Genomic DNA, 13106 nt, shown 5'->3' with positions numbered 1-13106 from the left:
CTTTACAACTTGGTACATTTGATCACCATGGTGATAGGAAGATGCCTATTGTTTTTCAAGGTCAGGGGTCAAAGGTCAAGGTCGTAGTATCACTTATTAGGAAAACCTTGTGGGCAGGATACAAACCGAACTGTAAGCTCCAGGATATTATAACTTGGTATATTTGATCATCATGATGAGAGGAAGTTGTCTATTGTTTTTCAAGGTCAAGGTCGTAGTATCACTTATTAGGAAAACCTTGTGGGCAGGATACAAACCGAACCGTAAGCTCCAGGATATTATAACTTTGTATATTTGATCATGATGATGAGAGGAAGGTGTCTATTGTTTTTCAAGGTCAAAGGTCAAGGTCGTAGTATCATTTATTAGGAAAACCTTGTGGGCAGGATACAAACCGAACCGTAAGCTCCAGGATATTATTACTTGGTATATTTGATCATCATGATGAGAGGAAGGTGTCTATTGTTTTTCAAGGTCAAAGGTCAAGGTCGTAGTATCACTTATTAAGAAAACCTTGTGGGCAAGATACAAACCGAACCGTTAGCATATTTATGAAGTAGCGCATTCTAAGTCTATCCCTCTTTATATCTTGATATCCATTTCTACAAGCATAATAATGAATTAGCTCACAGAGGACAGTGCTAACTTCACTAAAATATGAATCCCACTAAAATATGTTTTCCTTGAGCAAAATCTACGGGCGTATTATGCCACGTTGACGTTGCTCTTGTTTATTCTATTCAAAATACTTAGTTTGCAACTCCTCCTAAACCCTTTGAGGGATTTTTATGAAACTTGGTACAAAGAAAGATCACATTGTGGATATTTGCATATTACAAGGGGAATGATGCACCACTATTTTTAAGGAGTTAGGGCCCTTGGACTTAGATTTATTTTATGGAAGTACCTTATCTTCGCAACTCCTCTTAAACCCTTTGGGGAATTTCAATGAAACTTAGTACAAAGGAAGGTCACAATGTGTAAATGTTCATATTACAAGGGGAATGCTGTCCCACTATTTGTGAAGGAGTTACAGCCCTTGGGCTTAGATTTATTTCATGCAAAATACATTGTTATTGCAACTCCGACGAAATCCTTTTTTGGATAATCCTTTTTTACATGTTCAAATTCCTGGGTCAATAATGTATGCGGGCGTATTATGTATCGGTTTAGCCGTGCCCTATTTTTAGACTTCATAAACTATTTGGCTTGTTTGTCAACCTTAGACTGCCATAAAAAGTTAAAAAGAATTTCATTAAGATTCTTTATAAAGCTATTTGAAGGAGAATGTAGTGAAATAGAAGATGATTCAACTGTGAAATAAGCAACGATTTGATAAGAGTTATTCTACCAAGTGGTGTTATATGTTGTTTACTCCATTGATTTATGATATGCTTAATTTTCACTAGTTTCCTATCATGATTAAGCTTGGGAATGTTCGTTAAGTCTACATCAAAGTTTATCCCTAAACGTTTAAAGGTATGCATCTATTAAAAATTCATATCCTCACATAATTTGATAGATGAGTATTTTTTACTACCAATCCAGACTAATTGAGTTTTTGATACATTGATTTTAAGTCCAGAGATTTTGTAAAAGTTGTTTACCTCTTTAATTGTTTCTCTAAGAGACCTCTCAGAGTCATCTAATATAATAAGAGTGTCATCAGCATACTGTGACAAAAGTATGCAGTGTCATCAATATTAATTCCTTTTATTTCTTGGCTACTTTTTAATTTGAGGGCTAGAATTTCGACGCATAACAAAAAAATATAAGAAGATATTGGGTCACCTTGTCGACATCCACGTCCTAGCCTAAAAAAAAATTTGACAGATGACCCACCTGTGAGATTGATGAAGACATGTTTTGTTGAAACACTGATATCCATTTTCTAAAAGGTGGTCCAAAATAAAAATTGAAGCGTTTTATCGATAAATTTCCATGACATTGTATCAAAGGCTTTTTCAAAATCTATCATTAGTAATAAACTTGGTATGTCATTATTCTCAGTATACTGCATTAAGTCATAAATAAGACGTGTATTTTCACCTATATATCTTCCTGGAACAAATCCAGTTTGGTCTGTACTGATTATTGAACTGATTACTGTTTTAATTCTTTGGGTTATACATCCCGATCCAATCTTATACACTACATTTACTAAAGAGATTGGTCTCCAATTGTTCGTGTAAAATTTACTTTTCCTTTCTTTTGGTATACAAGTTATTATACCTTGTTTTTGTGTTACAGATAATTCTCCCAATTTTTATCCTATATTTAGTGACCTAATTACATAGTGTCCTAATTGTTTCCAAAATACTTTGAAAAATTCTGCAGTAAAGCTATCACTTCCAGGGACCTTATTATTGGACATGTTTTTCAATACACATGTTGCTTCATTATATGAAATATCACCCTCCAGGGAACCCTTTTGCATATCGTTAAATATTACTACATGTATTTGTTTCCGATAAGATTTCATTTAAATCAAAGTCACATACATCACTCTTATTTTGATAGAGGTTTCTATAATAATTTTCTATTTCCAGAAGGATATCTTTTTGTACTGTGATTTCATCAAGGTTTTATCTTCTTTTATTAATTTGGGGACAATCTTTTTTGTGAAATGTCTATTCTCTAAGTTAAGAAAGTAATTTGTTGGTTTCTCTCCTTCATTGGTCCATTTTGCTTTAGATCTTACTATATTTCCCATAAGTTTGTGGTTTTTATTATTCTCTAATTCTTTCTTTTTGAAAATTATTGTTTGAATATTTTCTTCATATTTTTCTTCTAGCTGGTTTATTTGTGCCAGCAGTGATTTTTCCTTTTCAGTACTTTTCTTTTTAATGTTGCTTGAATATGAGATACATTTACCCCTGATTTCCATTAGTAAGGTTTCCAGAAAAAGTTGATCATTTACTATGATCTGGTATTTTGTCTATATAATCGATATTGTATACAGGTAATGTATATTTTTGTTTGATTTCATGTATTTTGTGGTAGTATCGTCTGTTGTTTTAAGAAATTCATTGTCATATGATAATGAATTTTTAAACTTTCATAAACTTTTTCCATCTGTAAATTCATTGAATTTATAAATCAGAGGAATGCATGGTTTTTTCTCTTTGACAGACTCTGATTGGCAAATACACTTATTGTTATCTATATTTTACTTTATATTTTGATCTTGCTCTTTTATATAAACACAACCTAGCTATGAACGATTTACCATACTTGTATCAAATGATGTCATATTACTTTCTCTTTCACCACCACTCTCTGTCTATCTCCACCAGTCCTTCTCTCTCCCCACTCCTCTTTTTTCTATCTCCCTCTTGCATTAATATATGTATGTGTATGCATTTGTACACTTACTTGTGACACACATCTCAATAAATTTGTCATCAGCAAAAAAAAAAACAACTATTTGGCTTGTAATTATATTCAAGATATGACGAAAACGTCACTTCCGGTAGGCATACTCGAATCACCTTTTTTGTCCACCGATTTTTTGTGTAGAACGCTTTTGACTAGAGACATGAAACTTCAGGGCTTATAGTCAATAGGTAGACGCTGAAATTTAAGAGTAAAACATCATCGGAAGTGCTCGTTCACACCATTTATTATAGATTTTAGTTTCCCTTTCAAATTTAGATCATTGTTTTCCCGGTTTTTTTTTGTCAAGACACTTTTTCAGATATATTTGAATGATTCTCCCATGAACAAGAAGCTGTGTACCGGAACTAGAGTAACGGAAGACCTACTCATTACTAGTACATGTAATGAGTTTCTAATTATTATTATTCTTTTTCTCACCCGATATTTTGGACACGATTTCTCGAAAACGGCTCAATACATTTTCATGAAACTTTCAGGAAAGATGTACCATAACATGAACTATATTCACAATTTATATTGGGCAAGACTAAAGGCCGGAATGGATGTAGTGGTACTAAAAAAAAGTGCCAATATCTCCGCTAATACTCATATTTTCATTCGGTAATTTTTTTTTATAATCTATGGGGCAACACCTTTCAGAAACTGATAAGATATTAACATTTTATTTGTGACACAATTAATAATGTAAGAATATGGAAATCCTACCGGAATGAACGAAGGTTGTAAAATGTTCGTGTTTTCCAAGTGTAGTCAGTGTCACATATTTCTTTATATTTCCTAAAATATCTATTTTCTCACTTGGTAAACTTTCCCACAATCTATGGGGCAAGTACTTTCAGAATATAACAAATTTGTGGCATTTAAATGATTTCTATTACACGGAAATCCTGCCGGAATGAGTAAATGTGGTGAAAAAATGGGTGGTCTTCCCACTTAACTAAAATTCAGAAATCTGTACGGGTGACTGGTGTTAGCTAGACAGAAATGGTGCACAGGTAAGGGTGTCAAAGAACAAAGGCAAATAATTACAGGTAACCTATAGTCTGTTTTGTAACACATCACAAGAAGATGATTTTCATTTTATCCTGAAATGTCCATTTTACAACGATTTGAGAGAAAAAAATATATTAAGGGTTTTTATTACATAAAACCAAGTGTCTTTAAATTAGTTAAGCTCCTTAGTGTAGACAATACTAAAGAGCTCAATAACTTGGGGAAATTCTTTGTACAAGCTGTGAAAATACGAAGTTTAGCATTGTAAGTCAATAATGTAATTTTGTTATACACCTTAAAAGATTTCTATATTAATTTACGAACTGTTGACCGGGCAATAGTCTGCTTTATTTCTATTGGCTATGTAAGTCACGTGGTTCTCGTTCTGCTGCTATGGCGAGGTTCACTGATTTGACTGATGAAGATACAGAATTTAATAGATGGAGCACAGCACAGAAACACGAAAAATGTAATTATTGATTTTTAATTAGGATATTACGCAGGTTTTCTTTTACACTAGTGGAAGCGTTGATAAATGTATACAATTCCTCTGTCATGTTAAAAGTTCGAAGTCAACAAACCATGTCACATGGCATATACATCTAGTAAAACATCCTAAAAATTGAAAGTGTATAACAAAACAGTTATAGACTGTGTCCTCGGACAACAGCTGTTTTGTTTGACCCTCGAACGGATCTGTTGCCCTCAGCACAGACCCGTTCTCGGGTCAAACAAAACAGAATATATTGTTGTCCTCGAACCCAGTCAATAACTGTATTCTAATCACAGGTAATTTGGTTTTTAGCTCACCTGAACCGAAGGTTCAAGTGAGCTTTTCTGATCACATTTTGTCCGTCGTCCGTCTGTCTGTCTGTCCGTCTGTAAACTTTTCACATTTTCGACTTCTCCAGAACCACTGGGCCAATTTCAACCAATCTTGGCCAAAAACATCCTTGGGTAAAGGGCTTTCAAGTTTGTTCAAATGAAGGGCCATGTCCCATTCAAAGGGGAGATAATCACAAAAATGCAAAAATAGGGTGGGGTCATTTAAAAAACTTCTTCTCAAGAACCACTGGGCCAGAAGAGCTGAAAGCTTCCTGACATATTGCAGATTCAAATTTGTTCAAATCATGGCCCCCGGGGGTAGGATGGGGCCACAATAGGGGATCAAAGTTTTACATACAAATATATAGGGAAAAACTTTAAAAATCTTCTTCTCAAGAACCACTAAGCCAGAAAAGCTGAGATTTACATGAAAACTTCCTGACATAATGCAGATTCAAGTTTGTTCAAATCATGGGCCCCGGGGGTTGGATGGGGCCACAATAGGGGATCAAAGTTTACATACAAATATAGAGGGAAAAACTTTAAAAATCTTCTTCTCAAGAACCACTAAGCCAGAAAAACTGAGATTTACATGAAAGCTTCCTGGCATAATGCAGATTCAAGTTTGTTCAAATCATGGGCCCCGGGATTTGGATGGGGCCACAATAGGGGATCAAAGTTTTACATACAAATATATAGGAAAAATCTTTAAAAATCTTCCTCTCAAGAACCACTGAGCCAGAAAAGCTGATTTTTACATGAAAACTTTCTGACATAGTGCAGATTCAAGTTTGTTCAAATCATGGCCCCCGGGGGTAGGATGGGGCCACAAGGGGGACTAAGGTTTTACATGCAAATATATATGGAAAGTTTTCAGATATGGGCCAAGGTGACTCAGGTGAGCGATGTGGCCCATGGGCCTCTTGTTAATATTAAAGTTGGGCAGTAAAATTCCGTTTCAAAAGATAATGATGAAACACATAAAGAAATGCATGTACATAAAAAGGAACACATCAGTCTTAATGAATGACCCCAGTATAGAGATTGTATGGGCAGAGATACAATCTAGTAATAAAAAGTTTCTTGTTGGTGTCATATATAGACCACCAACTTTAAAGACCGAGAAAATAAGCAGCTAGAAATTGATGGACATTTAGTTACTAGTCTTTGGGTATACCTTATCTATCTTATCAGGCGATCGAGGCGCCCGTGCAATTCTTTGATGCTTACCGCGTAATCCAACTGGAGAGGGAATTTTTATGTAGAGATAGTCATACAATAATAGTAGTAAAATTTGCATACAATTACATCAATTATAATAGAATATAGTAGGGTATGCTTAGGAATGGGATTGATAATAATTATTATGGATTGTTAGAATATAATTTACACGGACATCGATTTTATGCTAAACAGATTAATTATGAGTAAATACATTGTACGTTAATGAAATTTGGTTTACACTCATTTGAAAATATGTAAGCGTAATTTTCCCTCGAAAGATGGCGACAAACGTGTATGTAACTGCAATCTTATTAAAATTAGACGTTAAATCCTCTCGTACATATGTATGCGAGTACGCGAGCGGATCTAATATCTAATTTTAATTAGATTGATGTAACTGTCAACTTATCGGAAGAGAAGTTTACTGTTAGCCGCTATAAGGGCTCTTTCTTGCATATAATGGTTGGAATTGGGATCCAGAGGAAGAACAAATTCTTCGTCTGGACCAGTTATCGAAGAAACTGTCGGAAAATCCGAATGTCCTGACTGTTTTGTAGGCCATGCGTTATGGACGAGTCACACAGACAACTCTGGTGTGCCTTCCAGAAAAAATTATTCAAACTGAATAAAACTTTCTGAGCAGTTTTGGAATATATACATGTAGTCATCACGGAGCGTGGGACGATGATCGGTACATAGCCAGAAAATCTACCACAGTACGCAGGAATTCCCGTTGGAAACTATATGTATATGTTTGGCAGTCCATCGTCGGATACCGGGTATCTGACGGAGGCAGTTAAATGGATACAAGAAAACTTAGAATAAAGAATATTCTGCCTAAGCGTTCTCATTTGTATCAGATAAATTTATCGAGCTTTAATTTTTACATGTTTGATTCATTAGATTTAATTATCAACGTTTCGATTGACTTGCACAAGAAAAATGACTACAATGAATTTTTCAATCTTACAAAAACGTACAGGTAATGCAGGTAACATAGTTAACTAGTGCTAATTGTAACGGGGACCGTTACATATGCCCCCCCCCCCCCCCCCCCAATTAAAAAGTGGTGTCATTGTAAACCTATAGCAAATAATCATTTTATTTTAGCCTTTAGTACGTTTAATATGGTTATTTCAGTACCAAGAAATAAAAGAAAGCAATTCACGTGCATTCATGCGCACGCGAGTATAATTCCGTACTTTTGTTTATGTCATTCAACAGGCCTTTGTATCATATACCCACAGTAAGATTTTCATAATGTTTGCATCAAATATAAGAAAATTATAGCGATTTTGATATCGTCCAATCAGAAATCAGCACACATGATTGCACGTGCTGAGCAGTAATTCTGACTACTGAAATTTGGTTTATATATGGTTTTTGTTGATGGTAAGTATATGAAAATCCTGCCGGAACGGATAAGAATAGGCACATTTTCATGTCGAAATCGAAGAGTCAGTTTTCAGTAAGTATAACGAGTGAACAGGTGTTAACCTAATTACGAGGTGTGCAATTCATAACCGGTTCATGAGGTACATGTATGTCCTATATTCTTTGGACCAAAATTCACTTGACGCCCTGAAATTGTTATATATATTCAGAAAGGTGTTGCCCAATAGATTATGGGATTTTTTACCGAATAAAAATGCAACGAGTATTTGCGGAGATATTAGTACTTTTTTTAGTACTACTACCTCCATTCCGGCCTTTAGACCTGCCCTTTTATATTTTTGCCGACGCCACTTCCGGTCGCGAGTTACGGCCAATTTTCTGTTTTCAAAATGTGGTGGGGTTTTATCCGCAAGTTTTCTCCTAAATGGTCAAAGATTTGAATTGACATAAATAATTTCAACTGGATATAGGATTAAGTAACAAATCCATGGTGTAATTAGTTCCTACATAGTTTTAGCATGACCTTGTATACGGTTGTACACAAATGTTGAGCTTTCTTCCATAAGTTCTTTGATGCATTACTACATGCAAGTACCGATACACCATCATTTACCGGGTATATATATTTATCATCAGAGAGAGAGAGAGATAGATCTGCAAAAAAGCAGCACTTTACCTTTAAGGTAGCTACTGATAGCTAGCCCCCCAAAAAACACTCGTTGAATTTTTTTTTAATTTTATTTATTATAATATTTGGACTTTATCCTAAAACATATTAAAAAATCAACAAAAGTAAACAGGTTAATTTTTTAGGAAAGCGAGATTGAAATCCCCTCTTTTGCAGCCCCAAAGGACAAAAAATGCCAAAATTGAGCAAATTAACATAGAAGCCAATAAAAATTTTATTGACACCAGAAATATTGTTTGTCATATAAAGTTATGTAAATTAAACACAAACAGATAAAAATCAACATTAATTAGAAATTCAAAATGCATCTAAGGAAAACATTGGGATGATTCGACTTGGCTAGTGGCCAAATTTACCCTAAATATGGCGTTTTTCAAACACTATCGGGCATAAATTTTTTGACAACAACAAAATTCTGCTCATAAAATTTCTGATTTTATTTCATTTTTACAATAAGTCAAGTAGTATCTAGAATATTGAATAGAAAAAATTATACCAAATGAGGTTTAATCTGAAACTGTCAGATTTTGTAACCCTACCCCCTCCCTTCCAGAAATGAATTTTAAGAGATACAGTCAGCAGAGATAAACTATTGACTTTAAATGATTAAGCATTCCCAAATTACCACTTTGAGCATTCAACATCACAATACTAGAAGTTTCTATGAGCCTTAAGAATGATCTATAGTGTGTGCTATTGCAGTTGACCTTTTTGCACTCACAATGATTGCCAAAATATTTAGTTATTTTTCATATAATTTCTTGTAATAACTGGACTCAATATATTACCTATCCACATTTTTTGATAGAAATTGATATCACTATACAGTATAATACACCAAATATGTTTAAATAACCATTTCATATTTCAATAAATAATTAATATCAATGGAAAGAGACCCATAGACTGCCCATGGATCACCAAGTCCATCTGAGCCATCTTTCCCTCACAGATAGGTGTGTCTTTCATAAATTTAAGATTCCTAATTGTAGTTTCACAATGAACCAAAAACTCATTATTGGATAACTGAGAATGCATGTATATTGCATTAACTAACTGTAATTTTCCCCAGGTGAAGGTCTATGTTCACTGTATGTATAGGGGGGGGGGGGTGAATTAGTTCCATTATGAAACTTTTCTAAACATTTAATGTACATTAATGTATCAATGATGTATGTTTCAACTAAATTTTGAATTACAAGGAAAATTCAAAAAAATTGATTGAAGTTATAAAATTGGTATTCTATCATGTGCACATTTTTTAATAATATATCTGAGAAAGAATAATCAACAGTGAATTTTCCTCTACATCTATGCAATATTATTGTCTTTCAAAAGGCATGTACATGTAATACACGAGTACATGTACTTGTTTTCCCTTAAATTCACAATTTAGTTTAAAGTATGTTGTACAACATCCACTGCTCTGAGCTCATAAGTGAATTAATGTTTTTCATCCAAGTCCCAAATTTTGCAGTAGTTCTTTAATCTTCGGAACTTGATCAAACATTTTGAAATTTGTGGAGTTGTGGGGGTCCAGTGGATATGTCATCATCACTGTAAATGGAGTACCTGTTCAAAATATAGATAAATATATTTAAATATAGCAAAAAAGATGAATATCTTATATACTCATAATTGTCTTTACAAATGCTGCCTGATGTTTATCAAAAGAAAATATAGTACCTCTCTTGCTGTTAAACTTGTTGACTCGAAACCCACTTCAACCTGCACTGGTCCTATTTAACCTCCATTGCGATGGTCCTCAGGCTGATGCCTAGAAAAAAGATCATCATAATTGATATTTGCACAGTTAGTTCTATATCATACCATTGAGTAATTAGACTGCGTCAGACAATGTGAATTTTAAAATTGTGTCTCAACACATATTCAGTGAAAATTTAAAATACTGATGTTTCAAAATTATAAATGGCAATATGAGATGACATATATGTTTTCATAAACTGCCATAGACTCATCATATCTGTTTTATTTACAAAATGTGGGTCAAGAGAAGTACATACGTGTAGTATACATATTTTACTTATACATACAATGCATACATTTGCCTATGAGAGGGCATATGCAGACTTGTGAATAATTTACATTATTTTTAAAAAGGTTTTGCCAACCTACATGTTTGTGTGAAACACGAAGCCTCAGGTTTGATATATTTCTTAGGTCACTGAAATTTCAAAGTAATAGTATATGTATAATATAGTCTAGGGAATTATAATTCAACACATCCCCCCCTTTCCACTTTCTATCCGGTTCTCCCATACCCCTAGATAGCAGATCTATATAAACATTTGTTTTTCATCACTTTTATACATGTAGTTCAAGGTATGCTATTTTCGTAAGGGTTATTTTCATAACGATATTTTCTTAATAAAAGAGTTGTGAGAGCCCATGTTTACAAATGTGGTATACATGACATCCGTTTACATTTACATGCACAGGTGGGAGTTATATTTTAAGCACGCATGGAATACATATATAAATACAAAATAATACATCTACTGTATGTGGTATGTTTAAACTTACAGATGTTATTATAAATCGCGTTGTGAAATAACAGAGGAAATGTGAGTTGAACTTTTGAATACAAATTTATGGCATTTTTTTCACTCACCAAACGAAACTATGATTTCGTTGTCCAAGTTGAATGCATCCACCAAATTCCTCTTCTTGCAAGAAACTTTGTTTAGCCTTTCAATGACTATAAACAGTATTTAATCTCGCAGCATGCAGCACTCGGACATTACGATGCATCAATCAACAACTTTGTTTACGTAGCGCATCTATTGCATGGATTGGTGGTTGGTTTAACATTTCGTTTGGGAAAAAGTTTCACACAGATGAAACATTTGATCTACCATTATTACAGACATTGACGTATACTTATGTGATATGTGCTGATTTTCTCTAGGCGAGTCAGTCACAGCAACAAAACACTTTCGGAACCCCTTTTTGTTTTTCGACTATTCTATGACGGAGTAAGGAATTCCGAAAAATAAATTCACTTGAAAGTACACAATATTTACTGATCACGTGGTTGCTATCCGTCGCTACCTTAGAAATTGGTTGCTGCTAGCCACAAATTTTATGTTTGTTTTCTCAAAAATATTAGGGGCCTCCGTGGCCGAGTGGTTAGAGCATCGCGCTCAAAATCACACGGCCTCTCACCTCTGTCGCGCCGGTAAGTGAGAAAGTTTCCCAGTTTACTTTCGGAAGATCGGTGGAGACCAAGGTACATTGTATCTGGGTTCTCTCTTCCACCAATAAAAAACTGGGCGCCACCATATAACTGAAAAATTGTTGAGTGTGGCGGAAAACATCAATCAATCAATCAATCAAAAATATTACTTTTCATGAACGACTTTCTTATTGACAAATAGCAAATAAATGTTGGTTGAAGGATTAAAGTCCTAATCAAATTTTCAGGGCTTCGACTTGAGGGTAGAGCACTTCCACTGTTTCAGTGACCATGGACAGGGAGGTCATTACCATTATGATGTCACCCCAGCTGATGTGGAATACCGAGGCTACTTTGTTTTGGCAGATTCCATATACAGAATTGACCAGCCTGGCAAATGAAATGAAGGCCAATATATGCCATAGCACCTGCTGAATAGGGCAATGTAAACGTGATTTAAGATTATGATTCTCATATGGAATTCATATGAATTGTAGAACCTGTGATTGTTATCCATGATCTGTGATTAACTGATTGTGATCGACGATGGGAAACTGATTTTACTTATTTCAGAGTCATGTCTGTTATTATAGCTTATGCAATATGAAGTTTATGAGTATCGGAATTAAAATGCTACATATATGATTATAATTGATATTAAAATTGAAAGCTATTGGTTATTAGCAACACTTCAGTGAAGTATAATGGACCCAAAAAAAAACTTCTATACATCTCAAATATGAGGGTATAGCAGTCTTTACTTTGGCCTTTTCAACTATATGCGCCCGCCATGAAATGGCTGGAGCCTCTAGTCTTAACTGTTTCCATCCTTGCATCATTCAGTCATATTTCAGTTTCTCTTCATTACCTATCTACAGAAGTGTATATTCAAACACAATTTGGTATATAGATACATCATGAGAATATCAGGGTCAATGGCCTATATTTTTGCAGTTACTCCCCTTACACCGGAAATTGGGGGCGTGCTTACGATTGCGGTCCTAAGCTTCACATAAATAGTATTAACAAATAGTGTATAGTAAAGCTTACGTTACCAAATTCTTTAGTATACCAAGTTTTAACAGGTTGCAACAGACACCTAGAATTAAAAGCACAATGAAAGCATGCGATACAACCAGGCACGTAGCATCGTAAGGGGAGGGGTGACTTCATAATATTGCCTAAAATTTCTTGACAAGTAAATTTCATAAAAAAAATATCCAAAGCTCGAGAAGGAAGGCGGCAAGGGTTGGCTTTTCAATTCCATTCATCGGTTAAATTTTACATTTCCACTACCATTCACGACAATGCTTTTTTTATATAGGGGGCAGCCTATCCGACTATAGATCTATCTCTGCGCGTAAAAATAACCAAGTTTGTATGTAA

At 34.5% G+C, this 13106-nt stretch overlaps 1 protein-coding gene across 3 annotated transcripts in view; it reads left to right on the top strand.

Moving 5' to 3' along the window:
- The window catches only part of LOC130051844 (ester hydrolase C11orf54 homolog), a 227025-nt gene extending 214632 nt beyond the window's left edge, over positions 1–12393 (top strand). For all 3 annotated transcript variants that reach the window (XM_056154788.1, XM_056154790.1, XM_056154791.1), the window contains one exon: positions 11969–12393. In XM_056154788.1, coding sequence (XP_056010763.1) covers positions 11969–12121 — 153 coding nt within the window. In that variant the 3' untranslated portion in view covers positions 12122–12393. The remainder of the gene's footprint in view (positions 1–11968) is intronic.
- Positions 12394–13106: the final 713 nt, after the last annotated feature.

This window comes from Ostrea edulis, chromosome 1, assembly GCF_947568905.1.
Source record: "Ostrea edulis chromosome 1, xbOstEdul1.1, whole genome shotgun sequence".
Lineage (NCBI taxonomy): Eukaryota > Metazoa > Mollusca > Bivalvia > Ostreida > Ostreidae > Ostrea > Ostrea edulis.
Note: the sequence above shows the minus strand (reverse complement) of the source record. Positions and strands in the feature narration are given on the sequence as shown.